At 44.5% G+C, this 25,784-nt stretch overlaps 1 protein-coding gene across 3 annotated transcripts in view; it reads right to left on the bottom strand.

The window, feature by feature from the left end:
- Window positions 1-4,292: 4,292 nt before the first annotated feature.
- ITPR2 (inositol 1,4,5-trisphosphate receptor type 2) overlaps window positions 4,293-25,784 on the bottom strand; it is a 266,577-nt gene continuing 245,085 nt past the window's right edge. For all 3 annotated transcript variants that reach the window (XM_080342096.1, XM_080342097.1, XM_080342098.1), the window contains 2 exons: window positions 5,674-5,835; window positions 4,293-4,452 (listed from right to left, as the gene is read on the bottom strand). In XM_080342096.1, the coding sequence (XP_080198222.1) occupies window positions 4,366-4,452; window positions 5,674-5,835 (249 nt within the window). In that variant the 3' untranslated portion in view covers window positions 4,293-4,365. The remainder of the gene's footprint in view (window positions 4,453-5,673; window positions 5,836-25,784) is intronic.

Raw genomic sequence — 25,784 nt, 5'->3', positions numbered from 1 at the left:
TAGTCCGACTCATCTACCAAACCAGGTTCACCCAGAGCAGATCGCACAGGAATGCATCCAGGTGGGTTTTGAATGTCTCCAGAGAACGAGACTCCACAACCTCTCTGGGCAGCCTGTTCCAGTGCTCTGGCACCCTCAGAGTAAAGAAGTTTCTTGTATTCACATGGAACCTCCTGTGTTTCAATCTGTGACTGTTGCTTCTTGCTCCTGCTCACTGCAATACGTGATGCTCGGGATGCTCAGAACCTCACAGTGAGATGCTCAGACTCCTCACGTCAGACCTGAGGAGGCAGCGAGAGCCAACACGCCTCCAGCACCAGCAGAAAACCCTGAGGCTGTTTGGCTCCAGCCTGTTCCATCAGTGACACTTGCATCCATCACTATCCCTGTGTCTGCTCACCTCCAACCAGGGCTGCCCCTGGCCTGCCAGTTACAGACTAAACAAAAAGCACTTGAGCAAATTACATGCCTCACTGCCACCCAACCTTCAGGAAAGTTGGTAATCTGACCCGTTCTCCTCAGTGTGCCTGAAATAAAAGAAATCCTGGCTTTCATTGTTGGAGTCAGCCTCTGTCCAGGGCTGTACTGATGCCATCTGCTTTGTCACTTAGAAGAAATGGATGCATGCCCACTGCCTGGTCTGCCATGCCAGACAACCAGCCTGGGTTTCCCAGCAGTCTTGAATCCAGCAACACACACCGCCCCCCACCTCTAGCACCAAGAATAAGTGAGATAGACATGTATAAAATGACACACTTTATTAAAAGTTACATTCAGCAGCAATGAACATATTTACTTAACTAGATTTTAACTGTCAAGGAGCTTATAATTATAAATCCCTCTAAGGCAATAAAAGCTCTTAGATGTTTTAACTTCTTTGCAACCATTTCATATAAATAGGTAAATGATGCTTGCCTAAGAAGAGAATACCTCCGCTGCATTAAACAAAGATATACATATAAATATATGTATAAAACAATGATTTTTTTGTTATAAACTTATTGATGGGGATATTTCACAATCTTTAAGGCTTGGGTTCTGGCCCTGCAACTATTCATATTATTCATGTAAGAAGTCTCCTGTTTAAGTTACCATGTGGTGAGTGTACAGATCGCTTACACGGATGAGAGCTGCAGGGCAGGGCCTAAGCTTTGGCAGAATCAGCAAAAACGTCAAAACACTCAGTGAAATATATTTACATTCTGTGCAAGTAGCATCACCTACTGTTTTTGATTATTGAGGTCTCTCCCGGAAGCCATCAACAGCAGAAAGGCACCATGGCAAAGGAGAATTGGCATTTGTTACCTCTAAGTTTTTGATGCTGTAGCTCTCCCTTCTGAAGAGGAATATTTGGGCTCTTGAGCCCTTAGGACATCATTTGGGGTGTGAGACAGAGCTCCAGCAGTACACAGCTGCAGGCCTGAGCTCAGGGCACAAAGGCATTGAGCCTCAAGTTTTTCCAGCTCCAACAGCAGAAACCTCCTTTGCTATGTGGTGGTTCATTTGTTTTTTTTCCAAATGTAAACAAGAAAAATGCCAATGACTTCCAGTATTAGCCAATCACCCACCCCTCAATAAATAGTGACCGTTTAATTTATCCTCATTCCATTAAACTTTGCTTTATGCCTCTAATAAGCATAGGTGTGAGGAGGTGGAAATAACCATTGAAACAGCAGCTGTGACTAGATCTGAAGAACTGAATAAACTAATTTGAATTAATAGACCTTCAGGGTCTGATTCTTTACCAGTTTACCACTGACTTTTGCTGCAACTCCTTTGGTTTCATGACAAACAACAGGTCTAGTCAAAAAGGCAAATCTGGCTTTATACAACACTGGTGGCTGGTTACTGTACGGTGTGTGGCTGATGCAAACTCCCAGAATCAATTCACTGCAAGCCTCTCAGTGCTGAGTGCCAACTGGTAGATGAAGCCCCGTCCTCACTGACAGGGCGAGGATGACGGAAGGCGTTTTCATCACCACAGCAATGCTGGAGCAGTAGCGTCCAGACCTCATGCACAGTAAGCGTGAAGGAGAGGCACAACCCAAGCTTTATTCCTAAAATATCTCAGCCGTGCATTGAAGACAATCGCTTTTCTGGGTCCTCCTTTGACTTTCCTGCCATCAGTTCCCCATGATGCAGCCACATTTGCTCTGCTCTGCTCTCCAAAGACCAGGCTGTTGTCTGGTCGTCAGGGTGGGAAGAGTTACTCCAGTCTCAGAAGCAAACACGCAGAATCAACCAGCTCAACCCAGCTCCCGTTGCCTCCACGCACTCCCTCTGCCTGGGAAGCAGCTGACGGTGAGCTGCAGCAAGGCTGCGAGCCCCACACCAATGCAGGATTCACAGACAATTTAGTCTCCCACCGCTCACTTTCATTTGCCTTGTGCCGTTCCTGATAACCAGGATAACTTGCTCTTCACCTTAGCACACAGAGGCAGGGAGTCAGCTGGATGTGGGAGGATTTCTTACAGGATAAGCAGACCCTAAACCTGGACATGGCCATCCCTTCTCACAACCAGGATGCTCTGTGGGCTCAAGGACAGTCAACAGAGATTTTCTTTCTGAAAAATACACAAATCTCCGCTTTCCATGTAGTATTTTTGAAGGACACAATTGAAGCCAACGGGAAATGTTTTAATGGTACAAGAATCAGACCTGAAAGTACATTATTTTTACCTCAGCCAACTCACTGGCACAAAAAAAAAGACATGGCTTCCAAGGACAGCTTGAATTTGGGATGAAGAGAGGGAAATACCCCTTCCTCCCTCCCTCCAGGTCTGTTGGTTTGAATCATGCCTTAAATAAGACAACAGAATTTCTTCAAGGAGAAACTACAAATGGTGGAGCCAATAATATTTTTGCCTTTGATCAAAATGGCTTTTACAACACAAACGGAAATGTTACCGGGGGAAAACAATTGAAAAACAAAAATTGGTTTAAAAAGTGACTCCACGTAATGGAGGTGCATTTTCAAATGCACCAAGGACAATTAGGTACCCAAAACCCACTGAAAATGAAAGCGAACTGGGACCACAATTCCCACTTATGCCTCCAAAATCTTCTCTTAAAAGAGAGAAGAGCCCTCTTGGGCTCTGTGGGAAACCCTGTAACTTTTCTTTTAAAGCCACCCCAAGCATTACAGAATACAACAAAACCTGGGCAGTCGACTCGGCTGCCGCCTTTCGCAGAGCCCAGAGCGGGAAGCAGCTCCTCCGGCATCGCCCCCCGGCCCCCAGCAGCCAGGTCTGGGGGCAGAGCCCTGAAAAGAGGAAGGGTGGGCAAAGGCAGGCGAGGCCCGTGAGCTTTAGCTCAGAAGAAACCTGGCAAAATACGGTGCTTATTTACTCAAGTCAACTCTCGCTGAAGATGAGTTTATGGAAGGTAATGACACCATTACAGTTCCGTGCAGAAAGACATTTCTAAGCTTTTTTTTTTAAAAATAAAATCCCATATATGCTTCAAGCTACAGGTATAATTTTTTTTTTCCTGAATCCTCCATTGGAACTTGAATTTAAAACACAGTTTAACTCCTCAGTATGTGAAATCTCATGGCCACATTAATTGAGAACATCTGAAACCAGGAGAAAGAAATCACTTCCAGTTATGTTGTCAGTGTTATGCACATAACATTCCCACAGCTGTAGATCCATTGTGCTCCATGTTATAAATAAGAAATTGCATGGTGACAGCTAAAATTCAAAAGCGTTAATGTTTCTCTTTGCAACTCTTTTTCTATTTTTTCTTTTTTTTTCTTTTTTTTTTCCCCAGTCTTTTGAGATTTCTCCCCGTTCCCTCCTAGTACAAGTTACTTGAAGCAACATTATTGCTTACCCATCTGACATATTTACGGTAATTAAAATATAGTACATGCCAAGCAAATATGACTAATGTTGCTATTTGGCAAATAAGCCAGAAACGACGTCTACTGATTCCGAACCGGGCTGTCGTATTTGCGTTAATCAATGTTTCTCCTTCTTCTGCTCATCTTGGTTATTCCAGCACTTAGGGAGAAGTCTCAAGGCGGCTCTAAGGACGTGGCCAAAGGCTGCCCCGACCTCCGTCTCACACGGCAGCTGCCACCGAAGCCATCGAGTTGTGGGGCGCAAACGCAGCTGAGTCGGGCCCCGTGAGCGAATACAAACCAGCTCCCTTGTATCTCTCGCATTCTAGGTTGCGGTCCCTTTTCAACCATGAAAAACAACTACAAATTGTTCCCAGAGCTAAACCACTTAACATCTTGGCACTTGGTTGTTTTTAACTTTGTAACAATAGGCACTGTTCACTCCTCTCAATCTCAGCTTTTTATTCTATAATAAAGCAGGAATACTGATGAAAGGCTAGTCACGGCTGCTCCCCGTGGTATCAGGGTGGTGGCATGTGATGATTCACATGGGGTGTGTTTGATCCAAGAAAGCCCAGCCTCTGCTTATTCTTCCTTTGTTCTGTCATCTAAGGTGGAAAGGCAGAGAGAGATGAGTTGAGAATTTTTTTTTCTTTTTACTATTATTTAGCAGTCACAGAGCAAGATACACAAAAGCAAAACAACAGGGAGTGGAATTCTTCAGCACTGAAAATTACAAGTAAAAGATGCCTTTGAACTGGGAGATCTGTTTTCTGCAAAGTATGGACACTTTTTTCTCATTTGTACATTATTCTTATCCAGCAGCAGGTTTTAGAGTGTATTTATTTCCGCTGCTGTCGTGTTGCGTAGCCCTGTGGAGGGTCGGCATTTGTACTTGGTGCTGTACAATCACAGAATTAAAACATGGTCCCAGCCACAGAGTTTAAATTTAAGCCGGAAGAGAACAGATTCAGCCAGAGGGGGATGCAAAAAAACCCACCAGGACAGGATGGGTAAGCACAATAAGCAATGGCCTCAGCACATCCAGCTTAAACGTTTGTCCCATTTTTCACGGGGAAAAAGAGTTCTAAGGAGGAATTTGAAGGGTAATCACTCTGTTCATGCCACTGAAGTGCTTCCCATAAAGAAAACACAAAGGTGCTTTCCTGAAACTGTAATGAGCAAACCAGAGGGGACCAGCATCTATAGCAAAGAGGGAGCTGGCCTTTTGATCCTGCAGTGAGAGAAAACACGTAAGGTGGCTTAGACAGGAGCAGGGCTCTAAGGGAGACCAGCAGCTTGTATTCCATACAGGAGAGAAGGCAGAGCTGCGGGAAGGACGCAATGACAAGGGTGACACAAGCAAAGCAACAGGTATGGCAAACTGTTTTTTGTAATATCGCTGTTGATATTCGTAGTGGGAGAAAAAAATCCAAGTGTCGGATTCAGAAAGCTTTTCTACTGATTCCAGTCAGTATACAGCTCTTTCTGATGCTACACCTTTTTTATTGCTGGGTTATGCAGTACCTGCATATGCAAAGCCCGTCATTGCTTCTGCAGCTTTCCCTCTGTCCTCGTACACTAACTGGGAGGATTTCATAACTAATCCCCCCTCGGCTTTTCTCCTTACCTGCTCTCTGCTGTTGCTAATAGAGCACAATTTCATTCCAAACCCGTACCAGTGTATCTACTCAGAAAGCTTACTGGAGGGAAAGATAAAACCTTTCTAGGACAAAAGTCTCTTTTGTAACAGTCCTGACCGTGACCTGATAAAAGCTAGTGCTTTCACCCACACGCGCTCACGTTGCTACCCACCGCAGGGCACTTACCTGTTCCTTGAGCTCAGCAAGCTGACTGGAAAGCTGTTTCACAAGGCTCATGGTTGACTCCAGCCTTTCTTGCAGGTTCCTGATTTCATTTTGCTCACTGTCACCTTCATTGCTAACCAGGGACATAGCTCTCATCCGAGGGAACCAGTCCAAATTCTTCTCCTACATAGGTATTCGAAAAATTAATAATGTTAGTAGGGGCTTATGCAGGGTTCCTAAGCTGAGACTAGAGAATGAAAACTCAGAAGGACTTAGAATCACAGAATAGTTTGGGTTGGAAGGGACCTTCAAAGCTCATCTAGTGCAACCCCCTGCAATGAGCAGGGACATCTTCAACTAGATCAGGTTGCTCAGAGCCCCATCCAGCCTGGCCTGGAATGTCTCCAGGGATGGGGCATCTACCACCTCTCTAGGCAACCCGGGCCAGTGTTTCACCACCCTCACTGTAAATAATTTCTTCCTCATGTCTGGCCTGAATCTCCCCTCCTTTAGTTTAAAACCATTACCTTTTGTCTTATCGCAACAGGTCCTGCTAAAAAGTCTGTCCCCATCTTTCTTATTGGTCCCTTTTAAGTACTGAAGGGCCACAATAAGGCCTCTGCGGAACCTTCTCCAGGCTGAACAACCCCAACTCTCTCAGCCTGTCGTCACAGCAGAGCTGTTCCAGCCCTTTAATCATTTTTGGGGCCTCCTCTGGCCCCTCTCCAACAGGTCCATGTCTGTCCTGTACTGAGGGCTCCAGAGCTGGACGCAGGACTCCAGGTGGGGTCTCACCCCACTTGTACTTAGTACTCAGTGGATGACACACAGCAAGTGAGCTTAAAAAGTAGTAAATCCAGAAACTGTTTTACACAAGCATTTTTATTCTTGGTTCTCCTTTGTAAAGAAGGCACCAACTGGAAAATCTCGGTTCCCCACAGCAGCACCTCTATTGCAGTGTGGGCCATGCTGGCACATTCATCCGTGTCTCTCTGGCATGCAGCAACACCGCTGGCTCAGCTCTGGGGAGACTCCTCTGGTACACGAACACCAGGAAAGCCCAAGTGCTCCCCATGCTTTGCTCTTAAGTGTATGCAGGGACACACTTCCCCACTGTCTCTTCAGCTTGGCTGGCCTCCATCTATTTCGTCTGTCCTTGCAGCAATGTCAACAAGCCAGCATCAGGGAAACAAGACAAGCCAGAGTCCTCTCCAGACTGGCCTGGAGTGTTCCTACTTCAAGAGCCAAGGGACCCTGGATTCAGCTACCCACAAAAGAAGATTTGGGGTCTTGGGAATGGCTTAGGCTTCAGCATGCTATTCAAATTGCACACCTTAGGTAAATGCAAGCACAACCCCATGTCCAAGGGCTAACCTGCTAAGGACCAGACACTAAAAGGAATAGCACTGAATTGGGTGTTTCTCTATTCATGGACTCAGGCTACAAATTTCATCGTAATAAAAATACTGTAAAGAGATGATGAGTCAGGAAGGTGCTGCTAATCAGCAGGAGCCTGAAAGTGTCTGTAGAGAGCTTGAGGGCACAGATACTTGTGTGCAAAGTGTAACAGGTGGAGGAAACTGAATGGTGCAAGCCTAGAAGGAGCGGCAACCTCGTGGCAAGCAACCTGGTTTGCCTTAAGGCACGAGACAAAGGAAACGGGTCCTGTGGCTGGTGATGCATTACATCAATGCACCTCTGCCTTGTGGGGAGTGGGAGGATGTGGTTAGATCATATGCATGGTATTTTGCAAGGGGCCTCTATGGACACGTGCACTTGATAACTTTAGAAGAGAAACAGATTGAGTTGAAGTGTGTTTCTTCCAGACTCCTGAGCTCTGAATGGCTCCACGCAAATAGCACTATATTAAAAAGGAGAAAACGAGGAAAGAAAAGCAATTCTTTCCAGAAGCCTACCTACAAGACTCCTGGCAGGCAAGAGCTGTGCTACTTACATTGTCCAGGCTTGGTATTTGGTAAAGTTTTAAGTGTATCTAACTTACTGTAGTCTCAGACTTTGTCTCACCATGAAAACAGAAAAGCCAGCGATGATTCTGCAGTATATACAGCTGAGCAGCCCAGGGCAGCCATAGGCGAGCAGGGTCCGCATGGGCTGGCCTGGCAGAGCTGTGAGCCCGGGGATGCACCAAGCGAATACAGCGTTATTGTGCTTCCAGAGTTGCTTTCAGCTCTGCAGTGCTCTGCCCTGACCACCAAACTCTCCCCTCCTACAGCAACATGGTTTAGAAACAACCAAGCTAACCCTCAGTAAGCATGGAAGCACTTAGGTTATTAATGTTTTTCCCCTATTTGCATCAGCCCAGCCCCCCTGTTACCCTGAATAAGACAAAATGCAAAGCCGTAATAATTTTGGCTTGTTTTCTTCTTTTTAACTCAAAACTTCTAATGAGTTTTTGTGTGGCTGTGCAACCTCTGGTCCTGGTGCTAAACCGACAAGATGTTCAGGGAACGTGACCGTGCCCCTCCGTCGCATTTAGCAGTCCAGGGCTCAGTCAGCCATGTGTGCCGGTGGAATGAGGCCTCTTTCCTCGCTGCCCACTTTCTGAGCCTCGTGATCTCATTATGACAATTTACTGTGGTTACGCATGATGCCATTTTCAATGGGTCATAACTCATTCAAATCAAAACCTGTTTTCACCAGCTCTGCTGGTGAGCTGGAAAGGAGCGCACATGACCCTCCCTGCTGGATATCCCCAGCGGACACACGGAGCGGCAGACTCCTATTTCTGCTGTGTGCGTTTCTGCTTACAAGCCCAGCATTCATTTTCCACGAGTATGCTCCGGTATTTATTTTAAATTTACTTTGGCTAGGATCTAGCAGAGCATTCATCACGTGCCTAGCGTTCAGCACAGGTGTACTCATTTATACTAAGCTTAGTTTGTGCACAGTGTCTTTCTGGATCAATGCCTTTTTTTTTTTTTTCCAAATGTTTGCCAGCAAATTTGTCTGCCACTACAGGCACAGAAAGTTAATTCAAAGGAGGTACAGTGAACAGAACTGCACTTGTATCTGAATGTTTCCTGGAAAGCTCTGGTATCTGCACCCATCACAGCTTCTCTTACTTGAAGCACCTGAAGATACCGAACTCAAGGCTGCATGGCCACAGAAGCCAGCTGAGGGATCAGGAGCCCTTTTTGGCCGAGCTCACCATAACGCCAAAGTTTCTGAAGCCAGGCAGCACAAGGAGAGCAATCTGAGACTCCATCACTGCGGTTCTTGTGTTTGCCGAGTGCTGCTGCCAGGATTGTGAAATGCACTTTGCTAGTTTTGTTTTCCACCTGCCACTCCCTGGCTTCTCTAGGACACAAGGCAGAGGCCACCGACTGCCTCGGAAAGATTTTAGTGGACTGACCCTCCACTGCATGGCAGCACCCAAAGGAACACCAAACAAGCCCATGGGGATGCCAGACATCCTGGCTCAGTGGGCTCGCCTCTCTCGAGGCTCCCTCTATGATCTGCTTCCCTCCTCCTTTGCACAAGATTGTACTTTCTGGGAAGAGAGATGACCAGGAGCAGGTGAAGAGAGGGACAGAGCACACAGCACCTCACCTGTTGCCACACAACTTGTGGTGCTGATGGCAGCTCTTTGGCTAGAACTTCTCGGAACCATGTGCCAGCTCATATCAGCCACCACGAGCCCCAGAGTCATGGGAGCTCAATGACAGACTCCACTCACTCACATGTGCTCAGCTTTGCCCTTCCGGCAATGCTGTGATAATCTCTCCCAAGAAAGAAACTTGGTTCTAGTTTAGTTATAGACCAAGATCTGGATATATTTGGCTAAAATGTTGTGGAGGATCAAGCAAGGACTTGAGCCAAGTTCTGAGAGAAGCTGACGGGTTTGCATGAGCCAGAGATCACAAAAAAATGTGCTACTGACTTTTATAGCCTCTCCTGGTGGCAGAGACGTAACAGGTCAAATAGCTGACCACAGGTCTCTCGCTTGGTAGTCCCAAGTGCTGTGTTGGGTGTAGGCAGGACTTTGCTTCTTGGTTCTCAACTGCAAATATATCTAAAGAAATCTAGTCCAGCTGTGTATCACACAAAGTATCAGAAAGATTGAAAATTCAGTAGGTCAGTAGGAAACACATTCTAGTCTGCCAACCAGTCTTTAAGTTAAAAATACTCACCTGGCTTTCACCAATAGCCCCATTATAGTGAACACAGTAGGTATATTCCCTTGCTGAACTGCACACTTTTGCTGTTCAATATTATCCTATTTTTTTCATTGCATTATGAACTGCAGAACTTCATTAAAGGGCAGCATGAAAATTAGCTCTGGCACACAGCCTTATTTGCCGAGTCTAGACCACAAGCAAACAGTAATTGCTGCTGGGGACAAAAAACTTTCGATCACAAACCCACCAGGATCCAGAAAGCAAACTGGACAAGGCTCCTCTGCTGAAAATTTTAGTAAATGTTCATGGGGCAGACAGGCACTCTGTAACTGCTCAACTATGGGAAAGCTATTTTTACTTCAAGGTAATTGCTTGCCAATTAACTGAAGGTAGTTAACGTGTTTGTACAATCCCAAACATTTGTTCTGGGACTTAAATGTTTATGGGCTCGGTCCAGGGTTCACCTTCACCAACTAACACATTTTAAAGCTATAACATGGCTTGTCTAGGCTGCAGGTGCGCTCCTGCTTCACCTTCTGGACTGGTGCAGGGATGGGAATCTGCAGGGCGTTATCTGTCACGTCTTAGCTATTGCTCTTAGAAATCCAACCATTTTGCTCAGGATAGCATTCACTCAGACATTTTGAAGCCGGTCTGGAACCAAGCGGCAATTTGGACGAGGGAGGTAGGGTGCTGGCAGGGAGCAGGGCAAACCTCTGCAAACAGCTGTCACAGGACTCAATCAACAGCCACCAGCTTAGCACAAGGCAACATAACTCAGGCACAAATGAGCTCACAGGGGGTGAGGTATGTGGATGGGATGTTTTAAAATAAAGTAGCTGCCTGGACACAGAATTAATTGTTAAAATGTACTGAAATATTCTCTCTAAACAACCAGGGTTGAAGGCAGTATATTGTTATAGTTATTTCATACTTGCACAGGATAGTAGCTACTCGCAGCCCAACCGCAGCAGCCCACCTACGGATCACAGCATCTCCCCACCCCACACTCTCTTCGCCAGCATAATGTGCGCCTTGCAAAATTTGGATTTAAGTATACATCATCTGTGTCCACGGCAGAGAGTCAGCCAGACAGGAAGGCTGCAGGGACAGAAAGGAGCCGCAGCCTCCCCCTCCGTCAGTTCAGCTGGGGAGAAGAAGAAGGAAAGAAAAAAAAGGCAGGTGAGTCTAGCCAAAAGGCTGCCGGCCAAAGAGACTGCACACGAGCAGAGCAGACATTTCGTGTGGTGATCCAGCGCGCCCGCTCCAGCTGTCCTCCCCCCTCAGCTGGAGGGACTCCAGCGGGAATCACAGCTCAGCCGGGGCAAACACCTCCCTGCAAGGTGCTCTGAGTACACGCAGCTGCGAGGTGCCGATGGAGAGGGCACGCGCCAGAGGAATCACAGGGCTTAGAGGATTTGCTGCTCGTGTTTTCTGAGAAACCTCAAACCCTTCTGCTCAGCGCAAAAATCTGCGTTTGCCTCCTGGAGTGTTCTACGCAACCTTTTCCCTCCCTTTCTGCAGGCTTTCCAGGGGGAGGGCAGAGCTACAGGCAGAGTCCTCCCTTTGGTAAAACATTGCTATTTTTCTGACTTTGCTGGCTGTGGGTTGAGCACGGGTGGAGAAGAGGCTGAAGAAATTTGTTTAGAGCTCCTATGCTTTGTACAAAGTCTCTCTTGAGCCATCCCCGTCCTGTTGGCACAGCCAACTGGCTTCAGCTGAGCTCTCACGCTGAGCTGAATCCATGCCTCCGGAGTAATTGGCAGAGGGATGTTTCTTTAGGAGGTGCTGGTTTCACAGGCTAGCAGCGAGATGGATCAGCTGCAACCAGCAGGAAAGACAGGGCTGAGCCTTTAAAAAATAGATTACTAGATAACAATGAGAGAAAATAGGTCAAAGAGTAGGACAAGGGGGATGAAGTAGAGAAGTGAAGGCAGCCTAATGCTTTCTGCCAGTGCCACGGCCGCGGGCTCTGAGTGCCACACCACTGTCAGCTATACCAGGCTTTCATTTCTCCAGCAGACTCTAATGAAATGACTCTGAGCCATCTCTGCCCATGACCCCTTGTTGCAACATGAAAACAAGCTGTTTCAGGACTTCCCTCCTGTCTGTTCAAAAAGAAAACTGCGATGACTGCTCATGACTCCTCCCGGGTTGTGACCTCCCCAGCTGCACACACCAGAGCAGGAGACCAGCCCCCATGTCCCCCAGCCCACCGTTTTCCCCTCTGGCACAGACCCTTCGCTCCTCAGTGACTCAATCAGATGGCCATCAGGAGGGTTATTTGTTACCTAACAACGAGGCTGAGAAAACAAGTATGTTTAAAGCCCTCTGAGCTCCTCAACTACACAGTTGCTGAAGGATGCAGAGGAAGAGCATGGAAAATTGCTATGAAGGTTTGCTACCAGGTTGTGGTATCCCACCCTGCAACACACGTTTGTTGATGTGCAATCATAGAACGGTTTGGGTTGGAAGGGACCTTCAAAGGTCATCTAGTCCATCCTCCTGCAATGAGCAGGGACATCTTCAACTAGATCAGGTTGCTCAGAGCCCCGTCCAGCCTGGCCTGGAATGTCTCCAGGGATGGGGCACCTGCCATGCAATGAATGGCAACCACCAGCTTGGCAAAAGCCTTCTCCAGCTCTAGAGAGACTGTAGCCTCTCAAGTGCCCATCGGGGTGGTAAAAACCCTGCTGCACTGGTACTGAGGGGAGGCACCACTGGTCAACCAGTGGGCTCCTGGCCTGAGTAGCGGCCCTGCTAAAAAGTGGGGCACAGCTTCACCCCCTGCTACTCGGTTGTGCCCCAGGACTCCTGTGCCTCAGCAGGCCGGCAGACAATCCGCTGGCATCACTGCCCTTCAACAGGCAGCTCACGCCCTTCCAGGCAAGAGAACCAACAGGCCGTTTGCTCCCCTTCTTTTTGAGCCAGCACCTTGAATAAATACTTCAGCACTGGGTACAAAGAGATCTGTTTGCTGAGAAATTATTCTGTACATCTGAAATGTAAATAAGTCCATCCATTTCCTTCCCAGATCTGCTGCCCATACAAGCAGAGAGTGATCAGTCCAAATGACCTTTGGAAAGCTATTATTTTTCTGCCCACGGACAGAGCCTGGTCCTAAGAGTCTGTAGTTACGTAGCTGCTATAGCCACCTTAAACAGGGATTTCAAAGATTTAAACTATCTTGTGCTTTAGATGACACAGGGCAATAACCACTTTGTGATTTAATCACAGACAATAATAATTTGGTTCAGTGTATGATTCAGCTAATCCACAATTTGATAAACGTTCATCCTAAACTACAAACCCAAATAGCTTTCTGCAAATCCTGTTTGACACTTTAATGTTAAGACTGTATTTGATAAGCAATCTGTGCTGTACAAGAATACAGGGAGGGAAATTAGGAATTGTTATGCATCTATATGCATCCACAACAGTAATTCAAGGAAAATAAAAATTAACCTTGGCAGTTGCAGATAAATCTTAATGCAACAAGGAAACTCATTGGTTTGCCTGGCTCTGTACTGGATTGATACATGCTACAGTGTTCACAGCTCATAGGAAAATATGGAAAGCTGTTTCCTCCTGCTAGAAGGCTGGAACCATAACATAGACTCACTGTCTGCTTTAGCAGCATCATTGATGCATTTACTTTCACTCTAACTTGGCTGAATGTTTCTGAGGGCTGCAACAGAATCTATCACTGTAATTCTGAATAATTGTGAGTTCTTCAAGACTGATATCCAGGTCAGTCAGTTATAAATGTCTTAATCAGTATCAGCATTCCTGCTCGCGATGTCCCTGCAAAAATTATGGTGAGGAATGACAATAAACTTCGAATTACAAAGATTCTTCTCTGATGCTGTATGTGGCATTTTCAATACTCAGCCTGAAACTCTGTAAAGGACTCTGCTTTTCCAAGAAAAACACCCCAACATTTCTTCTTATCAATCACACCTAAGGGATTTGGTATTTACTTCCAAGTGATGGAAACGATAACGAAAATTTGTTACAGTGGAGACCATAAGTTTGAATGTGCTCTCGCACTATTGTTGCAGGCAAAACCATATGCAAATGTTAAGTACATGAGTCACAGTGTGCCCCTACAGTGAAAAAGGCTGACCACAACCTGGGCTGCATCAGTAAGAGTGTGGCCAGCATGTGGAGGAAAGCAATCCTGCTTTAGCCCCCTAGAAACTCTACCTCAGAAGGCGGAAAGTAGAAACCGAACTAAGCAGCTTTGTCACTGAGACTACACCTTCCAAGTATCCTCCAGGTGGTGATCACAGAATGGTTGGGGTTGGAAGGGATCTCTGGAGACCATCTAGTCCAACCCAGGAACCCAGGAGACCTGCTGGCGTGTAGGACCACAGCTGGCTGGGGACTCACAGGCGTTGTGTGGGACAACTACTGTGTGCCTGGCGGGCCCAAGCTTGTGTCCCACCCCAGCACTGCTCTCCTTGAAGCCACGTTTGCTTCTCGTGTCTTCCCTTGCCTGTGGCACACGTTTGTTTTTCAACTGTTGGTTTCTTCTGCTGCGTCAATCACTCTCTGCCACCTTATCTTTATCATAACCCTCACAATTGATATTATCCTCTGCAAATCTTCAAGAATCCCAACACCGCCATCTGAAGCTACGATTTAGTGCTTAATATTTGTGCCCTTAAAATAGATATAATTATACATTTGTGCAAAACACAGGTTTATTTTTCCACATCCCTATGTTATTATGTTGTTAATGGTTACGGGACATGCTTTCGGAAAAACACTTCAGATTATTCATTTAAAGTAATGAAATTATTTCTGATACAATCCCTGGATCTTGTGCATAATGAAACAACATCTGGGATAGAGATTAGAAAATAGATGTTCTTGGCTTATTTTTTTTCTTTTGTTAAACAGATGTTGTTGATACAAAACGCAGAACTGTAAATCATAGTCTGCATGTGGACACAGACTGTCACTAGTGAGCAGAAATTTACTGTAGCTAGATAGAGATTTGAAACAGCAATGAATCACTGGCTTAGTAACTTTATTCACATGGGTATGGTTTCAATACTTGGACATTAAGTGCACATGTCCTAAAGAAAAAAAAAAAAAGAACCTTTTAATGGTAGCATGGGAGGCTCTGGTTTAGTTCCAGCTGTCTTGGTGGGGCAAGCACAGTGTCATGCAATGGCAGCCTATGTGCAGAGGCATCTGGCGGTTCTCCGTCTCCTCCTTTGCAGCTCATTGCAGTGCCACTATTGAATCCCACCAGCTCGGCCCCCCCAGTTCTGAGAGTGGCCCCTCTCCATGCTGCACCCTCTGGGGCAGCCCCATCACAGGAGAGGGGCTGAGCTGCTCCTGCAGCACCACCATGGCCACCAAAATGCCTGCAGCTCTAAATTCTTCATCCTCGTCCTTCCCTCGCTGCCCCTCGGCATCATTGCAGCAAACTCACCATTCACTTGCCAGACTGGCTCGTGCCTGGCTGAATGGGAATGGTATTTCTGCTTCCCGTTGATTGTATTTAAAGCAAAGAGAATTACGATACTTCTCCAGCCCCTTGCCATTCCTATCAAACTGCGTGCATCAGCACGCTGAAGCCCCCCCTCTCCTAGTCTTCTTTGAATATTGATTTTCTTTTGAAAAACATGCTAGCAGGCACACTCCAGATACCGAACCCTAGACAAAAGCCAGCGGCATTAATCCTACTGCAGTAATGTAAATACATCCCACAGTATAATGCCACTGTTGGGGACCAGGATGATGACCGCACCTCAGAGAGCCTGTAAGGCCACCACAAATTTTGACCAGTTTTTTCCAACGTAAGTGCTGGCTTGATCCAGTGGATCAGGGTCTAACTCCATGGTTAAACTCCAGACCACGACCTCTACTTCACATCTTTTGTAGCACAGAATTCAGGCGCATACTTGTTGAAATTTATGGATCTTTTTCACATTTAGCTTTAATTCTCTGGCCCTGTCACCTTGTATTTTGCAAGCACTGTCCATTTCCTAGCTTTAGCTTCAATTTGGTGTAACAGAATCTTTGGGAATTACAAAGACTCAGCTGGAGACTCATTTTTCAGAGGTTCAGGACTTGACCTTGTTCTCAGCTTTACACAGGCAGAGCTTCACTGATTGCAGAGCAATTGTTCTGGTTTAGGATACTGCCCGAATCCTGATCTGAATGTTCCTTCTTTGGGCTCATTTTGACTCTGATGTATTTTGCACATGGTGTGGTATGAAAGGACAACATAAAGAACATTTTCTTTTAAAATTGGTAAGAATCATTACTCAGCACCAATGGTCCACGCAGAACTGTTTTTCTAAGTAATGATGTTATCTTGCATATACCATGCACATGCATAAATGTCCACACTTGAATATCAGTCAGAGGAGAGGAAAAAGATCTAGGTGGCACCTCTTGACAAAACAACCCCAAGCAATGGCCACCTTTCAGCCATGTGGGCCTGAACACTATCAGCCTGCTCACCAACTTGCTTTCAAATCGCTTGCTGTCCTCATGGGTTTTGTACGTTCCCCTGCAGGGCGAGCACAACCTCTTGTCCGTGCAGACACGGTGGCCAAGGAGCGGCCCCGTGGCAGGTCTGGCTGGGGCTGGATGAGAGGCAGATCCCACAAGGTGCCACCTGCCTATTGGGAAGCACAGAGAACTTTTATTCCCTTTGGGAAATAGCTGGAATACAGCAAAACCAGGCTCTCACAGAGAAATGTTTATTCGTTCAGGTTTGTGTCTGCTGTTCACAGAGGCTGCAAGCATCAACCAATAAAAGAAAAAAGCCACCATGGTATTTGTGAACCTTTATCTGCCTATGCTACATTGTCATTTAGTGTTCTTGCTGGCTTTGCTGGGAAAATATTGAAATGGATCCTCTGTACAGCTCTGCTTTTTCTTTTTCTTTATTTTTTTCCCAGACTAGCATTTAAATATGGCTTAGCTCTGTCCAATTAAAATGCATTTTCTCGTGAAAACAAGCAGATGATCCATTTCACAAACATCGAGTCACAACATTCCTTCAGCAGCACCCAGCAAAATGAAAAACAGAGACAAAACATTTTAATCACATGTGTATAAAATACACAGGGTTCGTTAAATACGATGTAAAGTCACCTGTTTGTTTTGGAGGCTCTTTTAAGCTCCTACTACCCCAAACTCACAGAAGTGTAATGTGATTCCTGATCTCTTGAACTTCATAGGATGGCTGTAGTAGGTTCCATTATATATAAATTGGATGCAGCCGATTTACAATCTCCGATATATACTTTTATCTCAAAATGCCCTGTGAGGCAATTGTATAAAGTACTCTATCAGGGGTTGTTGTTGGTAATATTGCAAGATTTTTATGATGTAAAAAATACATCAATGTCATTTAAAATGAACAAAATGGTTCCCATTTTTTTTCCCATGGAGCATTTTTAACTATCTTCTCAACAAATTTGTTCAATAAATACTGTATGAAACAAACATTTTGCACTTTGTCCCACAGATACAATTTGCCAACCTGATTGATTTCTTTCTCTACAACTAATTCGATTTCTTTAGGCTATATATCTTCCCTTTTATTAAGGATGATGCAATCTTAGCTTTTTATCATATACACAACCACCATGCTAAAAAGAGAGAAGATCCTGTGAACTAGCCTTGCAATCAAATAGAAAAACCTGATGTGAATCTCATGAAGCTGATCCCAGAAGATAAACGGCACAATGAGACCAAAGCCATACAAATCCAGAAACTTATCCATGCAGAGTAATATGGGCTGGTGGATTTTTCTTCCCACAACAGAGGTAGAAAACAAGTAACTTCATATCTGTAACACCCTGTAAAACAGGCTCACACTAATGTTGCACCCAACTCTCTCAAATCTTGCTGTCTCTGAACTGTGGGAACTCAGAACCAAAACTACATTTTTTGTAGCCTTTTCCTGGTTTACTTTTTGCAGAATCTCATCATTATGCTTTTTGTCTGTCCAAAGTTACGCTTATTTACTCTTAAATGCTGTTCCTGGTAAGGCAACAACCTCAAACTGATCGCCCCATGCTTTTACTAATTGCTTTTATGTCTTTGGGCAAACCCACAGTCCTTCCTTTCCCCAGCATCTGCAGTTATCTGCCTTGGCTGTGGACAATTCTGGAGTCTCTTTCCCATTCAAGAAGCCAGAAGCTTAGTACCACTGTAATAAAAAGAACAATAATTGTTTTCAAATGTTGCAATAATATTCTCGAACAGCATTGAAGTGTTCTGTGTTTGTTGCTTCTCCCATAATGCCAAATCAAATTAATTCAGTTTACACGCCTTGGGATCTGCTCATCACATTGTTCCTCTGGGGTTGAACTTCTTATCTCTGTTGATGACCCCAGCTAAGGTCCAGTTTTCATTCATTAAGCAAATCCATATACAGCCAGTCCCAAGAGAATCAAGGCTCCGCCAGGATTTTAAGCACGACAGTAGGTGCCTATCCAGTGCCTTGGACAGCCTTTCCATCACTGGAAATCACAGAGGAAAGGTCTGCCCACACACACACAGCTCCATCTCAGGCCACATGCTTCTTTAACAAAGGGATAAAAGATGGCTTTTGCAAACTGCCTGGAAAGTGAACAGCTCCATTCTCTGGCAGGTCAAGGCAGGAGCGGATTCCAGCGGGGAACCACAACCCATGTCCTGCCAGCAGCGCTGCTTGGCTTGAGGGTGCTCCAGCTGGAACACCTCCACTCCGCGTTCGTGGGGAAGCGCAAGTTTCAAGGAACACAGCCTCACGTCCAGACCCCTCCTCGAGTTTTTAGGGCCAGCAGCAAACAAACAAACAAACAACCAGGAACCCAACTCGGCTCATTTATTTTAATTTGTGAATTGAATGAATTGGAGTTGGAAGCAGGACAAGAAGGCTGTGACTACAGAGTATTATCAAGGCAGAACCCATCTTTATAGCAAAATCAGTCTATGAACCCTAAGTACTGCTCAACAGACAGGTGGCCAAATCTTTCAAACACAGAATAAATCAAGCTAAGCTTACAGCTAAGCCACAATAACAGAGGGTCCAAAAAGACTAGTGCTGGGTAGTATGAAACCACTGATTCCCAGACCCTGGGGGGAAAACACCCAAATCTCAATGAACATACTTTTGGGGAGCTTTAGCCTCCCCTCTGTAACCTGCAATTACATTACGTCTTTTTTATTCAGAAGTGATTTTAAAGGAAAAAAGGTTGTGTTGGTGCTGGGACATATCCCTTCTAACAAGTTCACAAGAACATGAGGGGCTGAACATGGCAGCAGCAGGGACAAGGGCACTGTGCAATGCCGTGGCCATTCCCTCACCAAGTCAGGGATGCAGGTTATCACCAAATCCTCACTGCACACAGCAAATCTGCCTGTGCTGCAGCACCTGCCGCTGATATCAATCTTTCTCCCGCTCCAGCTAATGGCATCATTTCTAAGGAGGCAGGATGAGATTTGTAGTTTCCCATTCAAGCAGCAACAGGATAATTAATTTTGCCTGTCTGGAAAGAACGTATATAAACTTAAAGCCACTAAACTTCAGGCTTTTACAATGACATACTAAATGAAGCTCACCTTTCTCTTTATTTACCCACACCTCACATATCACCTAGCCAAGCAGGCCTACTAAATTATTTATGGTGGACCAAAGAGTCAATTTCTGGTAGATGCAGAGCTCTTGGAGTAGAAAAGAAGATGCAAAGCTCTCTTGTAGAATAGGAGCTTTGTGCAAAGATGCGTGGTCCTCATGTGATGCTAACTTGTCATGCTTTGAGCAACACACAAATGAGTAGGAAATCAGATAATTAGTCACGTTACTGTAATTGCTTATTTTATGAAGTGGAGAGGGAGGTGTTCAGCACTTGTATGAGAAAATGATGTAGAGGCAAAATTGTACAGAGAAGCAAAAAAAAGCAATGGACTACCTACAGAAATGAAGGCTATTTTTGAACAACAGGAAAAGCAATAATAGAAAAATAATTCAATACCTAGCAGCAGGAAAAACAACAATGCCTCAATATAATCTGTAAATGTAAAAGTAGGTAACGGTTGAGTCTGTGAGGGGATAGGGACTTCCCCTCATATACCCAAAGTCGTTGAACCTGTGTGAAGCACAATTCCAGCTCTATTTTAGTGACTCTGTATCACCACTCAAAAGCTCTGAGATCCTCTGTGAATGTCAGGCAGGCCTTGATGCAGAAAAAGGACTTTCTGTGGGACCTGGTGCACCTAAACCGAAGCCCTGAACTCCTGCAGGGCCCACATCTGTATGGAAGGACACAGAGAGCTGCATTCTCCTTTGCTCTTCTATTTTGAGCACAACAAAAAAAAACGGGAGCAGTAAATCTTCTATTTAGGCATATTTCTTTAATTGCTTATTTTATGAAAATCCAGCTGCAGACAAAACCGATGTTGTATTTCCTAGGAAATTAGCCTGTCAGAGAGTCCTCAGATCTTACTTAGCAGCCAGCTTTTGTGCTCTTGGTATTACTGCCATGGTAAGTAATTACTCATAATGTGACATGCATCATATCAGTCTTTTAAAAGTAATTAAGAAAAAGTTGCATGGCTTAATATGTACATACATCTCATCCTTGCAAGTTGTTCTTTGATAACATCTGCTAGGTTTTGGAGGAAGGCCAGTTTTAAAAAGTAAAATAAATCAGACCTAACAATGGGAGTATTATTAGCTTCCCAAAAGTTATAAACTCCTTGCCCCACTCCAGCAGAGCATTTGTATGCACAAGTCCTGAAGCATTTTCCAGTCTGTGTGTTGCCAGATCAGAAACTTTATGTTGAACTAGAATTTATGATAATGAAGAAGCCTTAAAAATACCGTTTATTTATAGTAAGCCAGTTTAAGAACCACAGCTCACCGTCCCTGGCAGATTTAGCTGTAGCAGCTGAAGGGGTCACCCCTATCAGCTGGGTGCCCTTTCTCCCTGCTGATATTATCCTACCTATAAAGAGGCAGCAGAATTGGTACCATGTCCTCTCCTCAAAACCAGTGCAGTTCAGACTGGCGTGACTTCAATGCCCACCAATTTTCACATTAGTACTCTGGGCTGTGAACTGCAGAAGCTCAGGAGCGAACAAACAAACAAACACATCACTTGTCCTTCCCCCTCTGCTATTGTTGTGGTTAATTGCAACAGAATGGTATGGTGGACATCTGGCAGAGGAAAATTCTTAAATCATCTAGGATGAATCATCAGAGTACATGTGAAAAACACCCGGACTGTCTTCCTGACAACCCAAGTGTCCCTTCTGCAGAATTAATGTCACCTTTGATTGACATTTCTCTGGTTTAGGTCATTCTCTCTACCCGTAGAGTAACTAGCAATCCTCGGATGTAATATCTATAGAACAAAGATAAAAATTAGTAGAGAAAACCTTTGCCTCTAAAATTCAAAAAGACGATAGATAACAAGAACAGAAAAACCCTGGATGACAGTACTTTTTTCTTCTCCAAAGAAGTTATATTTTAAGAGCTGAGGTCAACAGCCCTTTAGTACATATTATTTTATTACATTCTTTGACAAGAGTTGACAGCAATAAAGAACAGCTCGTTCCACAAACCCTGCTTCTCCTTACCCGCCTGCTCTCAGCATAGTCTTCCTCTTTCCTTACAGCACTTTTTCACTGCCTTCAGCTCACCTGTCTGTCTTTCCTTTTGACCTGCCCCCCTCTAGCATGTGCATTCCCCATGTGTGCTGGTTTGACTGAAGATGAGTTAATTTTCTTCATGCACTTAGAAACCTTGCTTTTTCATAGCTAGCATGGTCATTATTTGGACTTAGTTTGAGAACAAGCAGATAAAACCTCAGAACAGAGTTAATGTTCTTAATTGCTCTGGTCTGAGAGTCAAGGTTGTTCTGAGCGCTCTGCCCACAGGTATGAGACATCGAGGAAGTGGGGCATAGATGGGGCAGAGCTTGACTGGCATCCAGACTGATCAATGAGAGTATTCCATCCCATTAGTGTCATGCTTCATCTCTCTCTCGTGTTCTTCTTCACTCTTTTTGTCGAAGCTGGGGGAGTTTGGTTTGGGACATTTAGTTCAGCCTTTTGCCATCTTGCAGAGGCCTCTGGGCCCTTCTGCCTTTTTGTTGTTTTTTTTTCTTTCTCTAGGACTGGCTGTTTGGGACTGGGTGCCGCTTCCTGGGACTGGCTGCTCGGTGTGGACTGAGTTCATGAGGAATTGACTTGAGTATCTTTTATTTCTATTTTATATATATTTATTTACTAGCAGCATATTAGTATTTTGTTATTTTATTAAGCTGTGTTTATCTCAATCCAAGTTTCTCCTTCCCTTTCTATTCTCTCCCCTATTTGGGGAGATGGGGATGGGGTACACGAGAGGCTACCGTGGTTGTATTGCTAGCTCTGGTTAAACCATGACACCCATGCTTTGCTCAGGGATGGCCACAGAATACCTTGGACATCATGCTGGGGGTGTGCACCAGTATTTGGCATCAGTGAAACGCCAACACCTTCTCTAACCCTCGGACAACCTCTCATTGCCCCACAGTGCAAAAGGACGGGCAGCCCAGCTCTTGACCCACAGCTGTTCGGCTCCGCAGGCCCTGCTTAGCTCACACTTCTGCTGTTTTGACAGTCAGCTACTTCTCCTGGGGTTGCCTAAAATGAAAACACAAATCGCTTTGCAGGCCACACACTAGTGTGCCAGGGACTATACGCAAGCAACTCCGGCTCCAGGAGGGAGCTTGTCCCCTGTCCCCGCTGTGACGCTGCGGGGTCACAGCCACCCGAAGCAACCTCGGCCAGGATGTCGCAGCACCACTGTGGAGACCTGAAGGCAGGGAGCAGCTCCCTGCTGCCAGGGCTCACATCACACCTCCACTCCTCAGGTGGGAGCGTGGCAAAACGCAGAGCAGCGAGGCGGGAGAGGGAAGGATGCCGAGGGAAAAGGGCTCGCACTGCCCAGGACACAGCTTGAGCAGAGTGACAGCTGTTGTGAGGCTTCTCGGTGGCTCACTTGGCATTATTCCCAGTGTCGCTTTTGAATTTAATACCCACTTCTGGGTATCTAATAGAAAAAGAAGGCAAAACCATGAGGCTGGAGGTAGGAAGAAGAGAGACAACAGTACCAGCTCAAGGGAGCTCTAAATTCAGGTCAATTTTCAAATGTCAGTGTGTTGTTTTTTTTCTTTTAAATGAAACCAAACCAAACAACAACAACCACAACAACCAAAACAAAAACCCCACACACCTAGATTTTTTGAAAATGGGGAATGCATTTTTCCTCATGACATGGAAGTGGCCAAGGCATCTTGCCAAATACTTATCTTATTTGATAATTAAAAAAGCTGACACCTTCAAAATGAAATTTTGAAATGTTTAAAATGAAGTAGTTAAAATATTTTGTCACATTACCAATGACAGGCCATAGCTGCGAGAGAAAAGTGCCTTTAAAAGAACTGAATACGAAAATCACTGTTCAGACTTTCAGGCCGATGCTGCTCAACCTGTCTCTTCTCTCTTGTCCTTCTAATGCTGATGGGAATTCTGCTTTTGATTTCAGTGAAGATGTGAGGATCCTGAGTAGCCTGAAGAAAGACTTCATATAAGGAATTTGCCATTCCAGGAGGATACATTTGCAGATGAAACAAGATCTAAAGGAATACTTTTATGATACTATCATGGCATAAAAGCTCAAGGGCCCAATGACCATGATGGCAGGAGGACAGACCCTTTAATTTCCTACCAAAGACTGCCTTGCTTCAGGGAGATGGTCTAACGCACAGCAGTATCCTTTACTCTTATGAACACAGGCTGGTTTTAGAGCAGTTTTTGGTTGATTGAGGAGTTACGTAATTGCACCTATTACATCCAATTACATAATTAGAGTAAATAAGTAATAATATAATTAGGTGCTGTAATTATGTAGTTATGACAGGTAGTACTAATGCTGATAACATCCATTATGAAACTTGCTAAGAACTGTGGACAGGGCACGCGAGAACAAAACTTTTAGGGCTTCCTTTGCTAGAGTCTGTCATTCTTCCAATGGGCAAAATAATTAATTTAATTACTATGCCAATAGCCTTTTATTTTTTGCAAATGAATAGAGGCACAAATCATAGGCTAATTCATATTTCCCTGTTTTGCTGCAAAAAAACCAGCAACTAGTCATCTATATTTTTTGCCTCCATTTATCTATTTGTAGCTACCAAAGCTTAGGTGAAAACTGCATGCACAAACTGTACCTCTGAAAAGAGAAGTCTGAAAATCCACATGTTAACCTTCACTGTTCTAGTTATCGCATTAAACTGTCTCCTCTGACAAATGGACACAAGGAACATTCAAAGATTGCTGTATCGATGTAATACAAGTTATGTGCATCTCTCTGGGTTTGCTAGGGATGGTATTTCTGGTCAAATGGGTCAGATAAGAAGGTTTTTTTCTGCAGGAATGAAAATTCAATAGGGGAATCATTCATGCAGGTTTTCAATGTAAATGCAAGGCATGTAGCCAGCTTTTCAAAGTTCATGTCTTTCTGGTTATTGTATAATACCTGTATGACTTTATAAAAGAAGCCTGCATAACAAACAAATAATAACACCCACTGCCCTGATTTAATATTCATTAATATTTCACCTGATAACTGATATAAGATAGTGTGTAAGAAGAATGGGCATCTCTGGAAGATCTGAAGTGCTTTATTCCTACCAACATCTCCATAAAGTAACTGTCTGAAAAGCTAGAGGTATATAAACTGTGTGTTGTTTTGCAATACACTTTATGCTTGATGCTTTTTTCTAAAAAGAAAAGAAAAGAAGAAGAAAAAAGAATACCTTGATTTATGAAAGCTGGATGGCTACTGATTACTTCTGTCACTGCTCAGAGCTGTATGCTAAGCACTGAAGCAAATACAGAGCTGCTGGGGAAATCTAAATCACGAGGAACAGACATGTCCACAGTCCAGAGGTAGAAAGCAAAAGTCCTCCTCTGCTATAAGGTCTTTTGAAGCCAGAGACATGTGAACTAATGGGAATGCCTTGAAACAAGCCACCCCTGGAGCAGAAATACAAGTGTACTTGGCAACCTGCAAAAATATTGCCTTTGAGTGAAGGGTGTCTACAGCATCATCTGTAAGTTTCTTTCCCTCTCTTGAGCTGGGAAAGCAAAGTTAGATGTGTAAATAATTCCTGCTTCTCTTCACACCTGGCCTTTTAAATAATATTCCAAAACAAGAAAACTGGATTTTCCAGTTGTGCTATCAGCAAGCCTTCAAACCAGATGCTTCACTGTTTGCTGGACAAATGATACATAAAAAAGATGGACCGTCATAATACAGACAATTATATTTTTGGGTCCTGATGGATCAAGGCAATGGAGACAAGATTATCAGAAATTGCCAATGTTCTCCCTGGTGCTTAATTAATACTGATAAGCACTCCAATGTGACTTTTTTGCAATTCTTTGCAAGGCAGCAGTAGACAAGTACAAATAATAATTGGTTCCTAACTACAGTTGTAGGGGTAGTGAGGATGATACTCGAAGTTAAACTCTACTTTCTATTCAAGTTACTCCAGCATACTCCAAAATTTTGACCTACATATATTTAAGGATGGATATGAGCCTTGAAGATTGTATTTGGGTAGAAATTCTCTCTAAGTAATCCGGCTGTGAAAACACAGAATTTGTCTTTGGTTAAACCTTCACAAACAGCTATAAAAGGCACACCTAATAATAATAAAAACTAGTAGAGCTAAGAGAGCTTTTCCAGGAGTATGATTCATGGAGTTTTTTTCAGCCATGTTCTGTATCAGCTGAAATATAAAATTGCATTCTACCTCCCCCACTTTCAAAGAGGTCCCCAGACTGCCTTGTTCTTCCAGTCACCCTATTTTTATAAATATTTGGGACATTCCCCTACGCCCCCAGTCAGCCTCCTCCAACAATGAGTCAGTTCCACTGGCAAGCCTCAGTTCCCTTGTGAAAGGTTAATTTGAAGTCTGC

Source organism: Nesoenas mayeri (genome assembly GCF_963082525.1).
Source record: "Nesoenas mayeri genome assembly, chromosome: 1".
In the NCBI taxonomy this organism is placed as follows: Eukaryota; Metazoa; Chordata; class Aves; order Columbiformes; family Columbidae; genus Nesoenas; species Nesoenas mayeri.
The sequence above is the reverse complement of the archived record's forward strand: the minus strand, read 5'-3'. Positions and strand labels throughout refer to the sequence as shown.